The 24656-nt window shown below is 47.0% G+C and overlaps 1 protein-coding gene across 2 annotated transcripts in view; it reads left to right on the top strand.

Annotated features, from left to right (window-relative positions):
* ITGB5 (integrin subunit beta 5) overlaps positions 1 to 23728 on the top strand; it is a 63659-nt gene extending 39931 nt beyond the window's left edge. For both annotated transcript variants that reach the window (XM_054380804.1, XM_054380805.1), the window contains 5 exons: positions 16741 to 16963; positions 17717 to 17820; positions 21246 to 21362; positions 22494 to 22660; positions 23201 to 23728. In XM_054380804.1, coding sequence (XP_054236779.1) covers positions 16741 to 16963; positions 17717 to 17820; positions 21246 to 21362; positions 22494 to 22660; positions 23201 to 23296 — 707 coding nt within the window. In that variant the 3' untranslated portion in view covers positions 23297 to 23728. The remainder of the gene's footprint in view (positions 1 to 16740; positions 16964 to 17716; positions 17821 to 21245; positions 21363 to 22493; positions 22661 to 23200) is intronic.
* Positions 23729 to 24656: the final 928 nt, after the last annotated feature.

The following is a 24656-nucleotide window of genomic DNA, read 5'->3' as shown; positions in this document are numbered from 1 at the left end:
GGTGTCTTCTTAGATTTGGTTTCTCCTGTATGTGCCATCCTTCCCTGTGTAGGCAAAATCAGCATTTGAAGCAATCCTCTGGTGTAGTGCAGGTGCAAGGAAAGGTTGTGTTTCAGTCTATTTCTCATTAGAGAAAATCCATGTGAAAGATTCCTAAAGGTATTTTAGTTCTAGCTTTTTCTGCCCAAACACGTCATCCACTGGGCAAGACACAGCCAGCTTTGCTTAAGCAAAGGTAGAGGAGCTATTGAGCTGTGTTTGCTAAAATGGCTTTAATTCCCTGTGCAAGGTCGTATAATTTACCCTGCACATAATTGCCTGGATTACACCTCTGACTTAATTCCCTCAGCTGGAGCTGGTAAAAAAGGTTGTTCTTTAAAATTTGCCTTCTTTCAAGCAAGTAAAATACTTCCTTATCTGAAAATCTTGAGCTAAATTTTCAAGTTGAGTGTAAGCTTGGAAAAATAGCTACTTCTCGTGTTTTTTTTTCAGGGAAGCGGTGATTTTTTGCCTGACTGTTTATCTTGCCTTTGCACATTTCTGAGCTGTGCACTAAGCAATGTGTCACCTTTAGGTTGCAAGTTTCTGGCTGCCTGGAGAGTAGTGTTGTTAGGTGAGCAGAGGGTGTTGATGCTCGTTTTCATGTGGCTTGGCTGGAGATATTTCATCACTGATGAAGGTGGGGCAAGTGATACCCTAGGTTTTGACATTGCCTCAGGGTTCCCCACTGCAGAGTAGTGAGAAAGGTCGGCACTACCTCCCATAACAACCACCAACATTCAGAAACAGAAAGAGGGGTGAGCAAGCAGGAAAAAAAAAAAGGTATTTGAATGTAGATGGAGAAAAAAATAAGCTCAGCTATGAAATCATTAAGAGCAGTGTTTCCTGGGGGTTCTCCTACCCAAATGCAGTCTGTTTAATAGCAAGCAGGAGACTGATGCTATAAAAAAGAGGTTGAAATTTACGGGTGTAGGGGTTGGTAGTGCAAGAGGAGAGCACCGCTTTGGTTGAATCTTCTTTTCATCAGGAGAGCCAGACCTCTGCTGCTCCACAGAGGAAATCAGTTGTATGTCTTAGTTGCATCTGCTTTCTTCTGTCCCTGTGGAGGGCTTCTGGTGCTGGGAAGAGCAGCATAGCTACTTTGGGATTTGTCAGAGTTTTAAAAAGTAATTTAAAAGTCCTTTTTATAGCTATGAAAGAAAACAAAGGGTAAGCTGAGGCCAAGTGGCCTCTTTGCTCCAGGCATGGAATGAAGTCTGGCATGGCTTCTTGGGGTGGAGTGGTTCTCCCTGTGCCTCCTGGTATTTCTATTGCTGCTGGTTTGTTGGCTTTTAAAAAAGGAATTCCAGCAGTTATGATGCTAAATCTGAGCTGCAGCAAGTGCCATGCTGATGACATAACATTTTGAAATGGTTTTGTCAGCCCAAGAGGCTTGGGGCTTCTTCTGCCCACTAAAAGCATCTGAGCTTACACAGGAGGGCAGAGCCCAAAGCTGCCCCTAGCAAACAGCCATCTGCTACATAAGCATCTCCAATGACTTCCAGCAGATGTGTGCCCTCTCCTCCCTACAAGTAGGACCTTGAAAAAAGTCTGTGTGTTTGGCTTGGCACTGAATGTCACAGCCCACCAGAATGTGTAAACTTGGCAGCCAGGGGAGTCTAGATCAGTGCAGAATGTCTCCTGGGGCAGTCACACGGGGTCCAGTTGTTGCTTTTGTTCCTGCAGGGGGGAAGAAATGACACCCTGCCGTGCCTCTGTTTTCTCCTGGGCACAATGTCTGTACCTAAAAAGCCTCAGCAACCCAGTGCCCACCACTGTCACAGACTGAATCCTGCCCATCACCAACCAGCCTGGGCTTTTCTTCATTTTATGATCCAAAGTGAAGCTGTCTCCACCAAGTCACTGCCATAACACAGGGCTGGGTGGCAGATCATACTCAGGCATCTTGTATTCCTGGCAAAAATCACAATAAGGCTGAAACAGTCTGAAATAAACTTTGACCTTCTAGTCTCTTGGTACATGGTTGTCTGGCCACCAAAATAATATTAATTTATGGCTTAATTTATAAATACTAGCTCCTCATTTTGTTAACATTTGAGAGGAGAGATGACTGCAGACAGTGCTGTCTATGGCTCCTGTCATTTCATAGTCTCCTGTCCTTTCGTAGTCTCCTGTAAAGTGGAGAAGCAGAGTTTGGCTGGGAGATAACCTAAAGGAGAAGCAAAAATGTAATTGCTGTTAGTGGGAGGTTTAATGTGTCTCCTGCATCTGTGAGGCAGGCAGGAAAAGGAGTCATAAATAACATGTTGTAACTGTTGAGTTAAGTTCCATCCACTTAGTCATTGACAAGTGGCATTTGTTCTGCTGATCCCTGAGTTCAATTAACATCTTCAGAGTAGCTGTTTCAAACCATTAATCCAGCTTCTGGAAGGGCTGTTGGGAATGGCTTGCAGAAGTCCTTGGTTCCTTGAAAAGGCATGCAATAGTGTGAGCCATGGCATCGTGCTCTGGCAATGCAGCAGTAGCTTCCCAAACCCCTGAACACTTCACTTCCAGTTTTGCACCAGATGGAGGAGTTTCCCTCTTGTGTTGAGGCTTTCAGTATATTGATCTGGCCTCTCGTCTGAGATGTGGGTGGGTGTGGAAGAGGGACAGAGAGACCTCCTGCCCACAGCCTGCCCTACTGCTTGCAGCTTGGTGGGGAAAGGAGCAGCTGGCTTTGGGGGCCCAGCAGCTTTTGAACCCCTTGGCTGCCTGCCAGGCAGTTTGACAAAGGAGGAAACGTCTCAGCACTAATTGCATTCCTGAAGGCCCCATAAAACTAGGTGGCAAGAGGGAGGAGAGGCCCTCATGAGGGCATCACTGGTTTGCACCTAATGAAGAGAGACTGGTTCACTGGAGGCCAAGCTTTGTTGGCTTCAGTGCTGCAAATCTATTCTTTTTCTTGGAGGGGGGGATGCAGAGCAGTATGACAGAATCTTTACTTTGGTGCCTCTAGAGAAACTTGCCCTTAACCTTCACCACTGTAACCTGGCTTCCCATGTGGGTGACATTTGTGTGCTCCCAAGCCCAGAACTGTGGTTGTGCACAGAAACATCTCTACCATTGAAACCACTTCCAAAACTGCTGAGGACGTACAAGTCTTCAGTATTTATTTCTGGATGCTTCCCTTTCTGGGTTTCATTAAATGGGGAAGCAGTGTGAAGTTTTAGCCTATACTAAGGCTCAGTGAGATATGGCTTTTCTGTTTGTTTTAAGGCAGCCTCAAATGAGATATCTCACTCCCAGTTCTGCAATTTGGTTTTGGTGTTCCCCATCCCAGGCACCAGACGGGTGTTTAACAGCACTGTGTTTGCAGGAGGTCTGGTGAGAGCATGGCTCTGGTGCCAGCGCAGCAGTTTCTGGTTGTGAAATAGAGCCCCATGCTTTGAGAGCAGTGCTCAAGTTTGATGGCACTGCTGATATCTCCACCCTTGGGTTTCTGGTGGGGCCTCTTACTGTGCAAATCACTGTTCCCAGGGATACATCTTATGGAAATGGGCTTCTTTCCATACTTTTGTAGTTAATACTCACGTACCCAGTGATAGTGCCTGGGTGGAGGACGCTAGTGTGCATCAGATGTGAAAATAAAGGTGATCCACCTTTAACATTTTTTCCCTTGTCTTAATTATCTTCATTCCTACTGTGTAAGCTTTTACCAGAAGCTTCTGTTAAGAAAGAAAGGGGTAGTATTTGATCTATTAAACTCTGAGGTTCAAGTGATGGATTGAGTGTGGTTTGGGGAGGAAGGGGAACTTGCTTGTGCCCACTGCCTGCACGATAAGCAAATGTAGTCACTGCCATAAGGGAAGAAGGTGGCCTGTGGCAAAAAGAGGGTAAAAAACAGAGCTTAAACCACATCTGCAATCTTTTCTTTGAAGTCATGTCAAGTCTTGTTATCTTCATGGTTTTGACATGGGAGATCTGATGGGGGGGTTTGTTTTGATTCTACTTATTTTTTAAAATTTAGTTTGCATTTAAAAATGCACTGCCTATTGAAAAAATATATTAAAAAAATAAAAAAACTGAAAGGGAGAAAAAAAAAAAAGGACCATATAAGATGTGGAAGTTAAAAATAAACCTTTGTTTGTTGCTAAGTGCTTGTTCAGCCGGGATCCATGCATCTGCAGAGGAGACGTGACTCCATCTCTGGGGTGTCTGCCCCTCAGGTCAGTCCTGCTCCAATCCCCAGGCTGGAGGAGGGTGGGGAGCACACATCCACCAGCATTTTTAAGGCTTATTTTGGTGACAGAGAATGCATTGTCAGCTCGGGTCACTGCAATGTAACCTCATGGTACTGGCTGATTTGTTTTTGGCCCTAGTTAGTAGCAGCAGGTGGGGGCTTGCAGAGGGCCAGGCAGTGGCTGTGTGTGCTGTTGGGGTTGCAGGGCATGGGAGGGTGGTTTGGAGTGAGCTGAACCTAGTAAAAATCTCTGAGCTGAAATGTATTCTATAATGGTTGATTATAGGACTTGAGTGCCTCTTTTTCCCCACTAAAGAGAAGGGTAGGGGACAGGGAGCTAAAAAGCAGTTGAAATTAAGCTAGAAAACAGAGGGATATCTAAATGTGTGGGGCCCAGGGTGCTCGTCAGTCCTTCTTAGCAGCCAACAAACTTGGTTTCAGGCATCTTGGGAAGGGACTTTTTAGGATATCAGGTAGTGACAGGACTAGAGGGAATGGAATAAAGCTGGAAGAGGGGAGATTCAGGCTGGACGTGAGGAAGAAGTTCTTCACCATGAGAGTGGTGAGAACCTGGAATGGGTTGTCCAGGGAGGTGGTTGAGGCCCCATCCCTGGAGGTGTTTAAGGCCAGGCTGGTGAGGCTCTGGCCAGCCTGATGTAGTGTGAGGTGTCCCTGCCCATGGCAGGGGGGTTGGAACTAGATGATCCTTGTGGTCCCTTCCAACCCTGACTGATTCTATAATTCTAAGTGGTACATGGTAATAAGGTCATCCCCAAGCCTTCTCTTCTCAAGGTTTGTTCAGCCTTGAGAAGAGAAGGCTTGGGGATGACCTTATTACCATGTACCACCCTCTGTGTACAGCCTGTCCCTTCCACCCCTGACTGATTCTATGATTCTATGATCTTGAGGTCTCCTGCCTACAGAGCTACAGAGGGAAACCTTATGGTCAGAGTGAATAAAGAGGAGCACTGCAGCAGCATCTGTCTTTTAAGATGTGGTGCAGGTTTATTCTCAAGCTTTCTAAAAACCTTTCTCCTTGCTGCATTGCTGTTCAACCTTGGCTTTTATCACCTGCAAAAGCTGCTCAGGCAAAGCACTTGCACTGAGACATTTGTGTGCCTGTGAAGAAATGCATAAACCACTAATATCTGCCTGAATAAGAGGGAAGAATAAATCTCTGACTTGCCATGTCCTGCAGCAGTGATGAACTGAAGCTGGAACACCTCTGCCTGTTGTTACTGTTAGATGGGCATCCCCTCCAGCTTACCTCACCCTTTTCACCTGTGAAATTTTTGGCTCCAACAAGAATAGACTTCAAAAGTTTAGCAAGAAATGAATCAGACTGAGGACATCCGTTGCCTTTGTCAGGGTTAAACTATGAAGCTGGGCATGTTCCACTCACTCTCATCACATGGATTAGTGTAAAGAAATGTAAGGTTTAGGTCAGCTCTGTTTGCTTCCTCCCTGTGGGTCAGCCTAAAGAAATGTAAGGTCCAGGTCAACTAGGTCAGGCACAGCTGGGGGCTGTGATGGGGATTAACTGGAAGAGCAGCCAAGTGAATTCACCTTCATGCTGCTCAGACTGGTGCCATCCACACCCAGGGTACAAGCTCCCTGAAGATGCTGCTGGCAGTGTGTCCAATGACATTTGTCTGCACCTGAGCTCCAAATCAGAACTAAAACTTTTTTTCCCTTTTTCCTTTTTTTTCTTTACTTTTCCAAAGCATGTTTGTACAGACCAACTCTTTTGGAAGTCAGTTGTTGATATTCCTGCACTCCTGCCTGACCTCTTGCAGAGCTGGGGGTGCATGACACTGCAAGATTTTGGGGAGGCAGAGTAAGATTGCTCAAGTGGTGGTTTGGAAAATGTTTCCATCGGTGGGAGGAGCCTGTGGTTGCCCTTACATGTGGGATGTTGGCTTTTAGATCTCACTCCAGGGACGGGAGCTGCCAGCCAGCCCTGGGGTCATCCAAAGCTGGTTCCTGAGATGCCTTCCTGAAAGCCTGGGTCTCCCCATGCTTGACCCTCAGGGCAGTAACCTCCAAGAGCCACACTCAACAGTTCTCAGCCTTTAATGGGGAATGTCATTGAGAAATTCTCTGCTCTTTACAGCATGGGGAGGATGAGAAACCACAGGGACACGTACAGGACATACTTACTTGCTACAGGCAGCCCAGAGTGCACTTCCATTTTACCCAGTGCTGAAGTGTCACCTTCTGTGGTGAGAAACCAGAAGACACACAGTCCTAGGCTCCAAAAGACTTTGAAAGGGTAGACAGAGAGGCTGCCCTGGAGCTTTAGCAGCTGGCTGGTATTGACATCCTTTAGCAGTGTTTGAATTTTTCTTGCAAGCAATTCTCAAGCATCAACCACAGTTATTTTGGAGGACTATGATGAGGCAGAGAAATGGGGTCACTCATGCTGGTGATTGATACCTGTCACCCTGTGTTAGTGGACTGCTTGTTATTTTTAACAGAGAAGCCAGGAAAGGTTTTTATTTAAAACATATTCTTTACCACTGCAGGCTTTCTGGGTCACGCAGTCAGCTTTTGGCTTGGGTGCAAGCTCCCTCCTCCTGGCAGCCCTAAATCAAGAGAGACAGGCATCCCATAAATCACCACCTTGCAAGGGACCCATACGTAATGCTGTCTTGCTGGCATCTCTGCAGGCATCCTCTCACTCCCAACAGCTGTTTTGCTCTTTGCAGGTCTCTCTACCTTAAGTTACTAAATTCATCATCATGTCCCATGTGATTCTGGGTGCATTCATCTCCAAGAGCCATGGCTCATAAGCCCAGTGCAGAGAGAGGCTGAGAGCAGATGGGAGGTATTTGCATTCCAAATTTCATCCTCATGAAGTCTCTATTTCCCTGGCATGCATGGACATCCTCAGTGGCCTTTTGGATGAGTGTGAGGGTGACTGTGCATGTGTTTCCTCACATCTCTAGTCCTGAGAGGCTCCTGAAATGTCCCTGCTGCTTCCCCCTCAGGGCATCAATTCCATCCTTCCCCTATCTCTCTCTTCTGCTTCCTTTCCAGACTTGTTCTTTTTTCCCTTGAACATGGTTTCTGTTCTTGTTTCAATTTAATCCTTAGACATGTGCTGCTCTGCTCTGAGAGTGTGAACCTCCCCCATCCTGTTCCATGCCTGTTCAAAAGGCTGGAGATCCCAAGGGGTTCAAATGGCCACTGGGCTGGGGCAAATGGCACATGTTGACCCTTGCTTGCTGGCCATGACCTGCGAAAGCACAGCCAGTGCTCGTAGCTGCAGCGTGCCAAAATGCCAGCTTCACCCTCTGACTGCTCTGCTAATGACCTCCCATGTTGCCTGGTGCAGCCCCTATGTTCCAGGTCAGAAGTGGTAGCTTTTCAGTGCAGGTGGATGGATTTTAGCTAGAATGCTCTGAACTTAATGTAGGTGCTCCTCTGGACTTCTTATTCAAGAAATACATGCAGTATTAGCTGTCACACCACCAGGCATTACTGTTGTGTTGTTGCCCCTGAAATATTATGGGTTATCTGGGATTTGAACTTGGTGATCCCCATGGGTCTCTTCCAACTCAGATATTTTATGATCTTTGCATAGATTTCTCACAGGAACACAAATGATGTTTCCGTTCATGTTTCTACTCAGCACTGTGTTTATTCTTCATCTTCCCTTGTGCTTCTGGCAGCTTCTGCCCTACCTTGCTCATACCAAAGGTTTGTGTTGGTTGTTCACATGAAAGAGCAATCGGGTTGGACTTTCTTTCCCCAAAGTATCTCATACTGCTTTGCCAGAATTTCCATTCCTGGCACAAAAGAGCGAAGCTGCCTTTTGTTGCCCCTCCTTTCCCTCTGCCTGGGCCCTCACTGCTGTCAAAGTCTTGCAGCTCTTCCCAAATCTGGCAGCAGCTCCTCACACAACCAACCCACACAGAGCGCTGCTGTTCCTGCCTCTTTTCACTGGGGTTTCTCCTTGTCCTTGAGCAGACCTTTTGCAAGCATTAATGCATGCTAATGAGGCATTAAATGCTAGGGCAGAATTAAAGAATAAAGCAGTGAGGTCTGTGACATCTTTATGGGAGCCAGAGCTCGGTCTGTGGGTCTCCACTCTTAAAGCTGCATAATGTGTGAGTGACAACTGAAGGTGTGATCTGATGGTGCATGCAAGTACTCAAACCCCACTGTCCTGCAACTGCCTCTTCCCTTCACCAGGAATCTCCCATCTCAGAAAGCAGCAAAGTGCAAAAGGAGGATGGAATCTGAAAACACAGTGCATTGCCTAATTGCTCCCCAAAGAAAGAGCATAGTCTTAGAACAAATGCACTTAAATGCTCTGCCTTTACAGCCAGTATCCCAACAAGTTCGGTCCTGATTACAGTAATCAACAAAAATAAGCATTTGGACGTGGGTGCTGTGTTGGGGTTTAGAAGCAGATGGAAGCCTAGAACCAACAGGTGAGTGAAATTTTGGGTGTCTGCGTTTCTTTTTGACATGTACTGACAACCCATGAATTTTGCTTGGTTTAGTTTAAAAAAAAAAAAGAATTTGAAACAATTGTCCTAGAGGGGAAGTATGGCACAGGCTGATAGTTCATTCTTTATCCTTTATTTGGTCTTACTTTGCTTGATATTCTGTTTTCTTCCAGCTTCTTTGGGAAGGGAGAAATCCATTCCAAAAGCCACAGACCTTTGGTGAACTTGCACCAGATTATGTGTTTGCATCCAAACACAGAACTGGGCAAGGCTCCCACAGCACTGGATTTTGCAGAGAAAGAATCTCTCTCTGCTCCAGAGCCCACTCCTTCTAACAAAGTCCAGCTGAAAGGACATTCAACCCATTTGGCAGAGTAGGAATTATCCTGCTTTTCATTTGAAAAATGGGCCTGAACCATAGAATTCGGCCCTGGAGCACAGGCATTTGACATCATTCATGAGCTTTGTTTTAGAGCCAAGTTTTATTTTTAAGAATAAATATGGTTTTGGGTGGTAGGAGATAGTAGGAGTCTGTCTGGACATTATAGCAGGGAGACAGCTCATCCTTTCTATAGGCACCATGCATCAGTGGGATAGTTGCAGCACTGTAGCTTTTCTCAAGCCCTTTATTTGCATTTCATTTAATACATGGTCATCATATGTCCCTTTATTTTCCTAAATCTTCCAGAGCTTGTGAAGTTGTATAAATTGACTTGGGCTAAGAGGTGGACCAAGAAGTATATAAACTGGGGAAAAGCTCCTGGTTCTGGATTCCTGGGTGTTGGTGGTATCTGGGCAGGGTTGGGAGATCCAAGTGGCAATGTCTCTTTGTCAAACAATCTTTGACAGCTTTTTTGGGGAAAAGGAAATAAATGGGAGAAGCTGCATTGAGGGGGTTTTGTGAGCAGGTTTCATCTGTTAGGGAGATGGAGAGTTAGCTGGAGAGAGGAGAGCTGCAGTGGGAAAGGCATTGGTACACCCCTTGGAAGACCAAATAAACACCTGCCTAACAGTGGATGGAAGTCAGTGGAAAAGGACAGTGGTACTTTTTGAGTTAGAGGATTGAAGAGAAACAGAGGAGGGGGCAAAAAGCTGGGGTTTCCCCCCTGTACACACACACACCTTCCTATCTGTCTTAGGGAATACTATGAATTGTTAGGAGTGTCTGCAGTGCCTTCCATGTCAGGTGCTTAAGGGTAACAAAGCCAAGGATGAGCATGTGTCCAATTTGATGGGATGGCATTTGGACCCATGGCTTGAAGGGAACCAGCACATCCATCCTGCTTGCCTCTGCTGAGGATGAAGCTGTGCTTCTCGGGGAGCAGCCCTCACCCCGAATTGCTCCATGCACCAGTAGCAAAGTCAGCAACAGGACCTAAAAGCTCCAGTTCCCAGCTCGCAGTCTCTGTCCAAAAGGCCACGTGCGGCCGGCTCAGCTGAGGCGCTAACATAAGCACAAGTCAAGAGATTTGTGGAGTGCTGAGCTTACTTTAAAATAAAAAAAAAAAAAAAGGAAGGCTTTATTTCAAGAATTGCAGCTTAGATCTCCTCCAGGAAATGACTCCTTGCTGCCCTTTTTGGCTTTCTGGGGGATCATCAGCCCTATCTCATGACTGTGTTTCAGCTCTGCTTCTGCAGCAGAGAGAAGGAAAATGAGGAAAGGCTGGCCCGGGCTGCCGCAGGAAATCCGTCTGCCCCTGATTGCTTTCATCTGCCTTCATGAGACAGCAGTTTCAAAAGCCTTGTTTTCCCTGCCCAGTTCTCATTTAACCCAGAAGGCCCCAAGTGAATGAGAAATTGTGGGTTTGCAGGGCTTTATGTTGTAATGGCAGTGCTGCAACATGGGGGATGCTGGCAGTAATGGGGGGCTGGTGACAGGGCTTGTGCTACCCAAGGCTGAATTAGCAGCTCAAGCATCTGTTTATTCCTTCACCTTTGGTTTTGTTAGTTTGCAGCTCTGATACTTTTTTTGATGATTGGTGATTGAAACAAAGGTTTCAATAGGATTGAAACAAAGGTTTAGTTAAAGCCTTGCCAGTTCTTGGCCAAACCTGTACGCTTCAGGATATGAATATCCCTTGAAATTAATGCAATGGGAAGATAGGCAGATCCATAGTGTCTGGTGTAAATAACATACAGAAAAGCACTCCTGACTTATTTCTAGCTTCTTAGTGTTTGTTTTGTTGTTTCAGTATTGCGTTGGGGATAAATGAGCGTGGGCAGGCTCTCTCGTGGTGTGAATGGAGGCGGTCGGTGGATGCGTTTCAGTTTACACAGAGGCTCTTGACATTTGTCTGTCCTTGTTTATACAGCAACCTCCTTTTCACAAGGAGGTTGTTATGCTCACTAGGCTCCAGGAGTTGGGGATGCTCCTGCCAGGCTGCCACTCTTCATTTCTTGCCGAACTGGGGTGACCTGGGGAATGGATCCTAAGCCCATCCTCAGTATTTAGAATTTCCTGAGCTCTCTCTGCTTTCCCACTGGTGCTGACCATCTGGCAGCAGGACAGTGCCGCAAGCCTGAGCTGTGCTGCAGGCAGACTGCCTCACCATGCCTGGCCTCTTGATGTGCAGTGCTGGCTCCTTTGAGTCGTGGAAAGAGATTAATGTCAATAATTTATTTGCCTGAATGGGCACTGTGTCCTGTCATAGCTCTTCCCAAATGGAGAGGGCTACATTTTCCAAGTGTTCAAAGCTTCTTCTGCTGCCCTTCCTCCCACTCAAAACGTCACTTTCACAGAGCCTCTCTTGCAGATGTTGAGCACTTTTGTTGAGACATTGCCCAGCCTGGTGCAAAACTGATGTTCAAGCAGTGCCCTGTGTCAGTAGGGTTTGATTTCTTCTTCTCTCATAAGCAGACGGTTTTGGTGCTAACAATGCACAAAACAAATGTGGCTTCTGTAGTGGGACTCTCCAGGTGATGGGCACAGCAGCCAGTGCTCCTTAAAGGGATGGCACTGGGGAATCAGGAAATTACTTGCCATAACTTATTTCTTTTAGATGGTTTCTGTGGGGTTTTTATAGGCTGGTGTTTGTTTGTTTGTTTCAAATTAATTGTTCAAGTAGCCAAAAATGACAAAAGCACAGCATTTTGAAGGCACTGATGCAAAGCCTGGATGTGAAAAGGGAGGCACAAAAATAAGTTGCTTGCTTTAATTGGAACAAAGTCAGGTATGATCTTTTCTCTCCTGAGTTGTAAGAAAACAAGAATCTGGCTTTAAAATCCTGAGGATTTTTTAAATTATTTTTTTTTCTGTATGGTAGGCACATCAATTTAATTTTCTAGGTGAGAAAAAAAGGAGAGTTGGAAGGGCTTGTTTTCAAACCCTTTCTCCTCCTCCATATAAGTTGGGGTAATTTTTTACTTCTTTTGAAAGAATTTTTTTTTGCATAATGTTGTGGTCTCCCCTAGTAGGGGGCTTTAGGAAAGCCAGTGTCCATCAGAAGTCCTAGTGACAGGGCTGCTAGTGTGTTGATTTTCAGACCTCCTGGCACACACAGCAGCAGTCAGTGCAGTTCCTAAAAGGCAAGGAGTTCCCGTGGCAGACAGATGGCTGTCCTGACGAGTGCTCTGCCATACAGGGCTCTGCTTTGCAGCTTGCTGTCAGGAAGCCTGGGATGAAATCAGGGTCAGAGACTGGAAGTTCCTGCCAGTAGCTGCTCTCTCCATTCCTGCTCGCCAGCAATGACCCTGCTCAGTGACCAGAGCCACAGCAGTGCTGGTGTCAGGCTGCCAAGCCAAGTTTGCATGGTGCTGGGGTGAGAGGGCAGGGGGGCTTTAGTCTGTGGCTATCATCCTGGCAGACAGCCGAGGGGGAGAGGCAGAGGCGACTGGGGGTGAAACAAGGACGGTTGTGTGTCCTGCCAAAAGCCTTTTGAGTGACAGTGAGATGTGCAGCCCAGCCAAGCTATGGCAGTGGGATGGGGATGTATTTTGGGGTGGGGTGAGAGAGAGAGGGACCAGCTGGGCTGCAGGCCTCATGCTGCTTTGGTGGCATCCTTGGGAAGAGAGTGCCTCCAAGCAGCAGTGTACCCTGTGGCTCCTACCCTGCTGGATCTCAGACTATTCCAGACTTGTTGCATGGACTGTTCTCCCTCCTCAGAAGCATTGCTTTCCTCTGCTACACCCTCTCAGCATGTCTGCAGCCACTCTGACATGTGTTTTTTGTTAGCCCCCCAACAATCAAGAGCTGGCTGGAAAGTATGTTATCAAATTCAGAGGGAGCGTTTAATTTCCCAGTTAGGTCTGGATCTTTTAAAGGTCTAAGGTTGTCTCATTTCAAGGATGGGGACAGAAGAAAACATCTCTTGTTATGTTTGGAGAACACAATTAATGTCTTTTGGCTTCACAACCCTGCTTTATAGAGAATGTGTAAACTCAAAGGGTTCCAGGAAGTTAAAGTCCAGGGTAAAGTTCTGCACTGTAAGACTTGCTCTGGTGCAGAAGTGTCTTGAAACACACCCTTCTTGAGGACGCATTTTCATCTTGGAAATGAAACTGGGCATTGTAAATAGGTTCATCATCAGCATAGTGGTGGAAGGAGGGCTTCCCACAGGCATGATCTTACAGCATATAGACTGCTGAACCACATCAGCACTGTGTATGACTGTAGGATAGCTGAGGCTGGTAGCATGCAGCACATTTTACTGCAAAATATGAGTACCAGGTAGCATTCTGCTGCAAATCTCAGCTCTGGGTCACCATTACCCAAGGAGTTGCTGCTACATTGCCTTGAGGTTCCTCTCAGGTTTTCCCCTTAGCAAGAGAATGAAGGATTCATATCTCCAGTGCTTCAGGTGGACATCATGCCCATAAGAGAAACATATCCCACTCATCACATTTCTCCAGTCTTCAGGCTGTGTGGGAGATAGGTGGAAAGCACCAGAAGTGGAGCTCATGCTGCCTACAGGAGTGGCTACTCAAGCTGACTCCAGGCAGTGAAGATTATAGCATCTTTGCTGTTAAAGGTCAACATGGAAATTCCCAGTTTTGGTGCATTCCCCATGGAGAGCTTCAGCTAGTGACTTCTTGCATGTTGAGCCAGTGTGGCTGAGGCAGAAAACATATTTCAATGTTTTAAAATTTTAAGTTCACACCCCACACTTAGTCACTCTCCTATAGAAGGGTTTTTTCTGCATCCCCTTCAATAAACCAAATTGCCTGTTTTAATATGCTGTTTCTTAAGTTTTTCAATCACAGTGGTTTAATAAGATGTATTCTTTGGAAACAGCTGTTTCCCTTTCCTGGGTCAGTCACTCCAGGCTCCAGCCCCAGCCTGCCAGGGGCTGGGAGTGATGTGCAGTCTTTCTAGCCTCCTCTGCTGGCCTGTCACTGACAGCTTTAAAATCTGTAGGATTTAAACTGGGTGGTGTGAATGCAATCAACTTGCTTCTCTTGGCCCTCACAGCTCAGATTCAAGCATGAGCATGTTTACTAAATGCTATAGACATGGAGTCCCAGTGCCAGCTGCTTTGGATTCATTGAAGCAGTGCTCATTTAAGAAAACTGTGATTTACATCTAATTTGGACTCACACACTGCCATGGAGACACCAGACTTGCTGTGTGTGAAAGCCTGACCACTTGCACTAGTTGCAAATAAAAGCCAGTCCTTCCCCTTTGGTTTGCTTGTGGAGTGGAGGGCCCCAAGCAGCAGCACCGCCGGGTGTAGCTGTGTCCACAGGCTCAAAAACACAGCATTGTGGAGAAAGGGCAAACCAAACCTGTCTGTACTGATGTGTCTGGAGAAAGGGCAAGGCTGGCATTGTGAAGGCAAACAGAGGGAGGGATCTTTAATCTCCATCAGATGTAGGCACGGAAGGAGGTTACCTCTAGAGATCTTGTAAACACATCTCCTCTGTCTAGAAATGTTTGAGTTTGCAGGCTGAATCCAAAGCAAACGGTGGGAGTGCAAAAGAGGCTGTAGGAGGGCAACTGGAACATATGAGCTGCCTAGTAAAACAGAAGGTGTTCCCATGACTTCTGGCAAGGGATATAGCTTGACAATCCCCAGCCTGTCTGGCGAACTCAGAGCTGCAGGAGAGGAGGGAGCTGAGCGGTTTTGTGCAGACGGAAGGCGCATGTATGTAATTTATAATTTATCTTCTCTGAGGCGCTTCGGGCTGTTTATAGTGGGAAAGCTGAGCTGTAATTAGGTTGCTGATGAGCCTCGTATACAAACCCTTCAGCTCTATAAACTACGCCTTCAAAGGCAGCCCTGCTCCTAGGGACCAGACAAGGAGGAATTTGAACAGTATTTCCAGGGAGCTGATGGATGCTTTTCTCAAACCAGATGCTCAGCAGACAGCCACTTAACTTGCCATCACTGAAAGCTTTGAAGCCTACTGACTTACTCAGCCACTAGCTAAACCCCAAGGAGATGCTTCAGTAGAGAAGTGCCCTTCCTGGGTCAGTTTCTTCATCCATCTTTGCTGAGAGCTGTCATGAGCCACTCTCTAGGGGAGGTTCAGCTGTTCCCAGCAGCCTTCATAGTACTGGCTGGGATATACAAGTCTTTCTTGGATACAGGGTGGAGCTTTTGGTTGTTTTTTTTTTTTTTTTCTTTTTCTTTTAAGATGTTTTAAGGTTTTGTGGAGTATTTCTGAAGTAAAACTCTTAGGAAAGAAGGGTTGAAAAGACGTAATGAAATGGTTAACCTGCCAGACTTTTTTGCTGCTAACCCCTATGTTTAAAACCACCAAGAAAGTACTGTTCCATCCCCATCTTTGTATCTCTTGATAGAGACAGAGAAAGAAGAGATTAATTCATGCAAATCACTGACCAGCCCAGTACATTTGGAAGTCCTCACAGGAGCCCTGGTTTTAGCACCATTTTGAGGGCCTAGCAGTAATATTGATCTCCAGAGCTCAGGGTCCACTGATAAGGGACCCTGGATAAGGATAAGGAAGCCTGGAGGAGGAGAAAATTTCTTGTTGAGTGGTGTGGCCTGGAGAAGGTTAGACTGGAAGTGTAATGGGGGCTTGGGCCCCCATTTACTGGCACAATGTCTCTGCTAGCAAAATCCAGTGCTGTAGCAAGACTCAGCAAGAAACTGGCTGCAGTCTGGCTGTGCCACCTCCTGTTTGGCTCATATGCTGAGCAGCAAGATCACATCAACTCTATGGAATCCTCTGGTGCCCCAAAGTGTTTGTCTGCCAGTGGCACACTTCTGAGATGGACACATCTGCTTTCAGAAGCAGTGTTTTGAAAGCTGCTGTAAGAGACCCTTTGTCAGACTGAATATTTTTGCTCTTCCAGTAGCAGTGGAAATAACAGTGCTGAGCTGCACACAAGCCTCCTGGCTCAGCTGTGTACCAGGAATGCTGCTCACATTAGGAGGAGGTGGGAGGTTTAACACTCTGCAAAAGCCCAGTTACACAGTGTTAAGCAGAGCTGGGGAATATTCCATCTGAGAGTAAGAAAAGCTCATGACAACACATGGCTGAAACATGCTCTCATGTTTGCTTGTCTTCTCCTGTGACAAGAACTGTATGGTGGAGAGTCAGGAAGGTACAAAAGGTCACCCTGAAAAGAGGGGCATCCTTGAGAACCCTCATCTAGAGAGAGGAAAATGAGAGTAACAAGTTTGACACCTGGCTGAAGCATGTGCTTTACTATCATGCTTGGGCTCTGCAATAGCAAATGGTCTTCATGGGGGCTTGGGGTGGAAGCCATCTCCCCTGCCTGTAGGCTGTGCCTGCTCAAAGAGAGCTGCCCTGTTCTCCCTGTGGTCACCATCCCTGCTAGTACCTCCTAAGGGCAGTTTGTGCCCCTGCTCTGGCCACCTGGTCCCACCTAGCAAAGGAGAATGCCCACTTGCCTCAAGTGCCTCTAGAGGGAAGCTGGAGGAGCTGCGAGCAGGTATTTATAACTGCTAAATGTCGATAAATAATTGGATAGCCAGATGTTTCCCATCACCAGCACTTTGTTACTCTGCCAAGTACAGTATCTCTGGTAGCTTTTCCTGCTGGGCTGACTACTGGTTTTTCCTGCATGGGCACATCTGCAGCGCTGAGCGCTGTCCCAGGATGCTGCTGACACCTCCTCACTGTTTTTGCCTGCAGGCCACGGAGAGTGTCACTGTGGGGAGTGCAAGTGCCACGCAGGTTACGTGGGGGACAACTGCAACTGCTCCACGGAGACGGAGGGCTGCGTTTCCAGCGACGGGCAGATGTGCAGCGGCAGGGGCACCTGCGTCTGCGGCAAGTGCCACTGCACTGAGCCTGGGGCTTTTGGAGATACCTGTGAGAAGTGTCCCACCTGCCCAGGTGTCTGCAGCACTAAAAGGTACCCGTGGAGGGGCTCGGGAGGGACTTCTTGCTGGTAGGAAGGGCAGCTCCTTAGTTCCTGGGAAACTTTTCAGCTAAGGAATTACTCCCGATTCATTTAACAGGGGTGATTAGCCCTAGAGAAGCCTGCTGCTGCTCAAAGCTCACACAAGTGAGTATTTCAGTGAGAAGCAACTGAGAGTTGCTCACTGAGAGTATTTCAGGTGGAGAAGCAACAAATGTTTCTGTCCAAGTGCAGGTTTATATCCCTGTTCATTTCCAATGCTGTCCCACTTTGCAGGAAAGGCTGTCAACTCCAGTTTTCCTGTGCCCTGAGCTGCAGATATCTGGGCCCGGAGAACTGCAAGCTGTAGATGAGGGAAGGACAGGGATGACTGCCTGCCTTGTAGTGATGAAGGTGTCCTGGATGTCAACCTCAGACTGGCTCAGAACAACAATGCTGTCTGCCTTAATCTCAGGCAGGATGGATTTTGCAGTAGCTGATTGCGGCATGGGGCACAACATGCTGCTGACATGCAAAGGGCAAATATACCCCAACCTACCAGCTCTTTGCACCTTCATTAAATCCATCCCTAAGAATAAATCCATCCTTGAGCTGGAGGTTTTTGGGCCTGAAGTTCCTGTTTCCTTGTGGTGCAAATGTGCAGCTTCCAGACCAAGACCCAGGGAGTCCCTTTGTGAGGGCTGAATCTCTGTCTTCATGAAGTTTCTGACAGGTGTTTAATCTTGCCCTCCTTGTGTCTTTCTGCAGGGACTGCATTGAATGCAAGCTGTTTAACTCAGGAAGACTGGCTGATAACCAAACCTGCCAAAAGCACTGCAAGGATGAGATCATCACCACTGTGGATGTTCTGGGTAAGTAGGCAGCAGCAGGACTGCAGATGAAGGGAGGCTGTGGCTATGGCATGGAACTTCTCTTAACCAGATCAAGACATATTCATAAAGAAAGCCTCAGGGAAAACCTGGTGTTTAGAAATATAGATGTGTATGTAGTGTGCATATGTGGCATGTGTGGGCCTCATTCCAGACTTACATCTTAAAAACAAGATGTGTGAGGAGCACTACTGGCAGTGCAAGGAGCAAAAAGAGTAGAATGAGATCAGACAAAACAGATTAGATGAGCTGTGGGAGCATAACAAAGGACTAAAGCAGTCTCTAATAGTCTGAGAACTCATCCTGGAAGAAGTGAGCTTATGCTGTTTTGGAGATGATGAGTTCTTTGGTGGAACTGACTGCTAAAAGTCCCCCTGGCAAGTTCCTCTCCTATACTTTGTATCCTCTTCTGGAGGTCACTCCACACCTGCGTCCCTTAGCAGATGACTTTTCCCCCCTTCTTTTGAAGCTCCATTCTGGGAGTCCCTGGTTTCTCTTTGGTGAAATAGAGGGGACCCAAACTGTAACAGCTTTAGTCCTCTCCCTGGCCTTAGCTGTATCCCTTGGAGGGATGAAGAGAGATCAAGCAGAGATAAATTACTATCCACATCTGACATTTCCTCATCTTCCCATAATTTATAGAGGAAGGAGTGCTCTGCCTTGCTTGCCCTTTCTCTCCCTCCCTCCCAAGCTGCCTGCAGGCAATGTTTTTCCCATTGACTCCTCTCATATCCAGTGCCTAGCTTTTAAATTATGACCAGTGGTGTTTCCTGCCTTTCTCTTTGGGACAATTGCTCTAGTTCTCTCCATCCTCCCTACAGTTTAATGGGGAACACACCTACAGTAGCACACTCTGAGAGGTTACAAGGTACTTACAGGCCACAAAGCTCCTTCCTGATGCCTGGTTACTTGTGTTTCTTAGGAGCTCATGTCTCCTGCCTGGGTGTTGCACCACACCAAAGCCAGCTATGTGCTGACTGCACCTTAGGAGATGAGACTGGGCTGAGGCTTGATAATGTCCTGCATGGCTTTGAGGGGGAGGAAAAAAAAAAAAAAAAAAGGGTCAAATTTCAGGTTTGAGACATTTTAGGGAATGACCCTTATTCTTCCACTGAAATATTGCAGTCAGATTGCAGGTGGTGCTGAGCTCTTGGTAGCTCAGGGCACTCTGCAGCTTGGAGATCTGGGCTACTAGGGAAAGATGTGAAACTATATATTCCTTGTGAAAGTGCTTGGAGACTACAGACTTCTTTACAGGCAGACTCAGCCAAATCCTGGTGTTCCAATGCTTTTGTGTTATGTAGCACTTGTTAAAAGTCCCTGCTGAGAGGCTGAATGCTGATATTTGTCACAGAAGACATAGGTCTGCATTGTCCTGGCAGTGGAGGATGGGACTTTATATATGGAGTTGCAACAAGTACACCCTGGAAGATCACAGGTGCCTTTTGGCTCTGTAATGAAGCAGTCAGTGCTTCAGAGCTTCATAGAGGAGACATCTATTACTGGGCTCATGAGCCAGAACAATGCCTTTTGGGAGGTTTATATGACTTGCATTGGATTCTGCAGGACCTCATTTGCTTTTGCAGTAGTAAATCTCCATTCCTGATGGTTTCAGAGAGAAGTTTTCAACTTTATGAGAGAATGACAGGCCCAGTTCTGAGCTGAACCTGCCAATATATCAATGGACTCAAAGGTTTGATGGGACCATTGCACTTCTCTCTGTGAATGTGGGATCTCTGAAACCTAATGAAGACCAACAGAGGTCATTACTATCAAGACTTTAATTGCCATCTCTTTTAGCAAACTAATAGTACAAGGGTGGGATGGAAAACAGCTGTACCTGAAGGAACTAAAATTTGCTGCCCGACTGAGATTTGCTCCTTAATCCAGAAGGGCATTAGTCAAGAAACATGGGAGTTTTATCAATATTAATCTGATTAGTACTTTGCTTTGTAACAATCTGCAGTTCTGCAGCCCTGCCCTTGATACTACTGTGTAGGCAGAGCAGGTTCTCCTGTCCCAAGATAGGAACATCTGGGGTTTGTCCAGGATCCCTGTCAGGACTCACAAGAAGGACAGTTGCATCTGGGCTCACAGCTGTTGAAATGGAGACCGTTAATCTTTGTACTGAAAGCAGGTCAAAGGCATGAAAAGGAAAGACAAACAGACAGGAGAGAGATAAGGGGCTGTGATAGCAGTGGTCGTTACTGTGACCATTTTTCAGCATGACAGACAGGCGTGGATACAAGTCAGGAGGAGAGCTGTGAGAAGCATTTTCCAGGTGCCTAAGCTAAGGTCATGTCTTTGCCAGCCAATAGCATTGGCTGCCCAAATCCCTTCCTCTCTCTTGAAACAGCCCACACAGGCCTACAGAGATGTGCTCCTGCAGAAGTTCCTGGCATGACCAGAGATGCTGCCCCATCTCCCTCAAGGCACTGTCTCTGCAGCAGGGACACCCCACAAGCTGTGTCTGTGCAGGGTGGTGGCTCTGCTGAAATCACCCCGAAGCTAGAGCTGCAAAGCTCAGACAATGGCTTTGCTGAAACTCTGTAAGGGCTTTTGTGGAGCAGCCTTCCTCAGGAAGCATCTTATAGTGACTAGAGCAGTAACAGGCTCTGTCTGCTGCTATGGTAGTTAAACAAGCAAAGAGCCAGCATCATGGGAATCAGATAGTCTCAGCTTTTGCAACTCCTCAGTCTCCACATCCTTCTGTCCAACCTGTTCCTCCCTTCCTCTTCTGGAGCTGGAGCTGTTGAGCAAAGCTAGAGTAGGAGGCAGAAGAGGACTGCTGCAGTTGGTGGCCCCATCTGTGTCCTTGCAAGCTGAGTCTGTGTCCCTTGCTTTCTCTTCAACTTCCACTCTTCAAGGAATGTAGCAAATTAAGAGGGAAATGGCACTTATTGCCAAAGTGGACTTGTGTGAAGAAACAGTGTATATATGTGTGAGGTTGTATCTCTTTGTCATGTAGTGTTTGCTGAGTGCCACGTTTTCTCCAGCAGTAGGTCTGGATGCTGCTCAGTTCCAATTTGTATGAACTGTGATCAAGCTCTGCAGCTTTCTAGGCTTGCTCCCCACTTCTCCACACCCAAACATCTGTAGCAAGCCAAGCTCAGCTTGCAGAGGAGAATTGTGCTGATTCCTGCTATTAAACCTGCCAACTGTCACCCAAGTACCACAGTGCAGCTTTAGACATCCTGTTGTAAGGGTGACTGTCTACAATCATAGTCCATAATCAGGGGAACCCATACTGTCACAAGTTGTTAGGGGAAAATTAGCTTAAAAAGAAGAGCATGTTGGAAACATTTGCGTAAGAAATTGGGATACGAGAGTTCTGTAGTCATTATTTTCTTTTTATTTTTTAATATAAAAAGCAAAATAAAACTTTGTGACTCCACATCTTGTTTCAGAAACAGACGACCCGAACGCAATCCTCTGTGCCTACCCAGTGAACAACTGTGTCATGAAGTTCACCTACTTGGAGCTTCTCAGTGGGAAATCCAACCTCACCGTCCTCAAAGAGCCAGGTTGATTTCCTTTTAACATGTTGCCTTGGGAGAGGTGATGGGATGCTGTTGGGGAGCCTGGCAGGTTGCAGAAGGGCTGGTTGAACTGCCTGCAGAACAGCATGCAGGAGCGGATAAACCAGGATGATTTAAAATAGTGTTTTACAGTGCTGAAACCCAGCTCCTGGTTAAAAAGGACAGTGAGAGTGAAACATGCACTTGAGCCACCAGCCTTGCTAACGAACAACCAAAGAGCTTTCTGCCAGTTTAGGATGCTGAAATTAAACACAGCCTATTTACATAGCAAAAAGCATGCCAGGTTCTGGTTTGGAGATACAGCTACTGGGAGGAAAAAAAAATATCAGAAGGAGCACCTGATGCTGCTGCTGGTTAAGTCAGGCTGTTAGGAGAGCCCCACACAACCTATGGATTTCTGCACTGCCGAAGAGCCAGCTCTGGTCCAGGCAGTGTAAGAGCTGTATGTACCTGCTCCCCTCCCCAGGCTGCTGCAGGCAGCTGTGTTTCCCAGCATTATTTTAATCATGTGCAATGCAGTTTCTCAAAGCAAACCCCATGTGGTGTTGCAGAACAAGCTGGCAAGCACCCAGCAGTAGCTTCTTGCGATCTGCTCTGGTCCTCTGAGGCACAGGCCAGCATGGGAAAGCCTGAGATACCGCACGTTTTATTTGATTCGTGCAGTGGCTTGCACTTAATTGAAAGACCAGTTGATTAGCTGACAGTTAGTGTCCTTACTTAAAGTGCCTACTGATCACCTGTCTCCATGTGGGCCAGGAGCTGAGCTAGCTTTTGCTAGAGGCACTTTAACCCCATGTCTCACGTGGGTCGCCTGGCATTAAACCAGGCGTCACTGTTGGATGGTGCCAGTGCGGCACTATTCTTCCCCTTAAACTGCTATGTGACATCCTGTCTCTGGTGGCATCCATGAGAGCTATGCCTCTGTCCAGAAACTGATTTAATAAAAAATCCCTTTGGTTTCAGAGAGACCTGTTGCTTTTTTAAACTTAGTCACTGCTGCTGGTGCTGCCCTGAAGTCACTTGCTCAGTGGCTGTGGTCCAGGTAGTTACATCCTGGTACCCTGCTCCAGGATACGCTCACAGCAGAGCTAATTACCTTCTGCCCCTGGTTACCAGAGTGCAGCTCAGCCCCCAGTGCTGTGACGATCGTGCTGGCAGTGATTGGCAGCGTGGTGCTGATCGGCATCATCCTCCTGGCGCTCTGGAAGCTGCTGGTCACCATCCACGACAGACGCGAGTTTGACCGATTCCAGAGCGAGCGCTCTCGGGCCAGATACGAAATGGTGAGCCTGAGGTGGGGGTGCTGCAGGGGTGCAAAGAGGGCTATTGCGATGCCCTGGCAGCAAACAGTTCTGCAGGGACTGGGAAGGGTGGCAGGTGTGAGGGATGTGAGTGCTTGTGTCCTGTGGTGGTATGGAGTCTGGCAAGTTGCACCGGCCTTTCCCTTGGGAAGTTACAAATACTCTGCAAAATTATGCCTGGCCTTTGGTTTCATCATGTATTCCCTTGAAGGGCTGGAGAGTGAAGGTGGTGGTGGAGCAGTGATCGAACTTTGACTCTGGCAGCAGCCAGATTGGTCAGGTCTGTGAGAGATCCTATCTGGAAGACCTTAGGTGGGGTTGCCCAGCATTTGAGGGCACCACCTATGCTTGCAGACAGAATGCAGCGTGGGTCTTATGGACAAACAACACTGCTTTTGGATCTGAATACACATCTCAGTCAAAGCCAGATGTAGTGCTGTCTCCAAATGAATTGGTGAAGAAAAGAGGATTATACACTTCTTTCCTCACCTTTGTTCTTTTTGTCTGCTCCTTTCCCCAAAGGCATCAAATCCTCTCTACCGAAAGCCAATTTCCACACATAATGTAGAGTTCACATTCAACAAGCTCAACAAGTCTTACAACGGTACAGTTGACTGATGGGACTTCAGCACCTTGGGACTGCTGTGAACAATTGCTTGACTGTATGTGCTGCTTCCCCACTTGAAGAAGAGATCCTCTTCAGGGGTAAGAATCCCTTACGACAGGACTGGTTGATGACCCAAGGCTGTTATTTGCACAGTAAGGAGAAAAGTCTGGTTCGTTCTGGAGGCACGGATGCAAAAGCAGGCTGCCTGCCTGTGCTGATGAACTCTGAGTAACCTGTTACTCCATGCCCCAGCTTTCTGGATGTATTAAACCTGCCAACTAAGTCAACCAAGTGCCATATTGCAGCTTTAGAACATATCCCATTAGAAAGAGTGACTAGTTGAACAGCAGGGGAACCCATACCATTGAAATTTGTTAGGGGGCAATTAGCTTAAAAAGAAGAGGGTGTTGAAAGTATTTTGTGTAAGAAATTAGGATACAAGAGTTCTGCAGTCTTTAGGAATTTTTTTTATATTAAAAAAAAAGGAAATAAAACTATTGTGCAAATATGATGCTGTGAGTAGAGTTCATTCTTTCCTTGCTGAGACCCTCTCCCACTGGACAGGCTGAGCTGGGGCTTGCTCCTGAAAGTTCAAGTAGTGCTGCCTGATTGATTCATTAATAAAGCCTTGCTGGCCAAAGCATGGCTATAAGAATAGGAGCTGGAGTGGCACTGAGTGCTGCAGAAGGTATGTTGATTTAATGCCCCAGGGCAGGGAGTGCCACAAGGAGTTCCTGCTCTGTACTGGCAGTGTTAAACATACAGGGTGTCCCTGCCCGTAGCAGGGAGGTTTGAACTAGGTGATCTTTAAGGTCCGTTCCAAACCAAACCATTCTACGAAGGTGGTGGGAGCCTGAGGGAAATGGGAGTTTAGGCTGAGGAAAATGAATTCAATACCCATTTCTTCAGGTACACAAGTAGACATCTGGTCTGGGTTCCTGCAGAAGGCAGCTGTTCATCCAGACCCCTGACTTTTTACCAGAGGGCTACTGCTGTGGGATCCAGCAGACTCTGGCTGTAAAAGCAGGGAAGTTCTGAGCTTTTGGTTGGTAAAGAGAGCTGGATAAAGCCCAGCGTTGTTCCTTCACCACATACATTCTGCTTTGGGTAGGTGGGTTTTTTTGTTTTTTTTTTCCCTTTGACTGTTCTCCCAGCCCCATCCGTTTCCCCCCGGAGCTGGGGTTTGGGTTACTCTGGCTGACAGAGGCAGCTTTAAACCCGCAGTGACTGCAGTGAGGCTGCAGCCACCAAACGTAGAGAGAAACTGGAGCAATTGCTACTGCCTGCTTTTATTTTTTCCCCCCTTTTTTTTCTTGTCTCTTTGCCCTGAACTGATCATGCAATAGTCAGCTCAAGGAAGCTTGCCAGGGA

The sequence above is a fragment of the Indicator indicator genome, chromosome 5 (genome assembly GCF_027791375.1).
Source record: "Indicator indicator isolate 239-I01 chromosome 5, UM_Iind_1.1, whole genome shotgun sequence".
Lineage (NCBI taxonomy): Eukaryota > Metazoa > Chordata > Aves > Piciformes > Indicatoridae > Indicator > Indicator indicator.
Note: the sequence above shows the minus strand (reverse complement) of the source record. Positions and strands in the feature narration are given on the sequence as shown.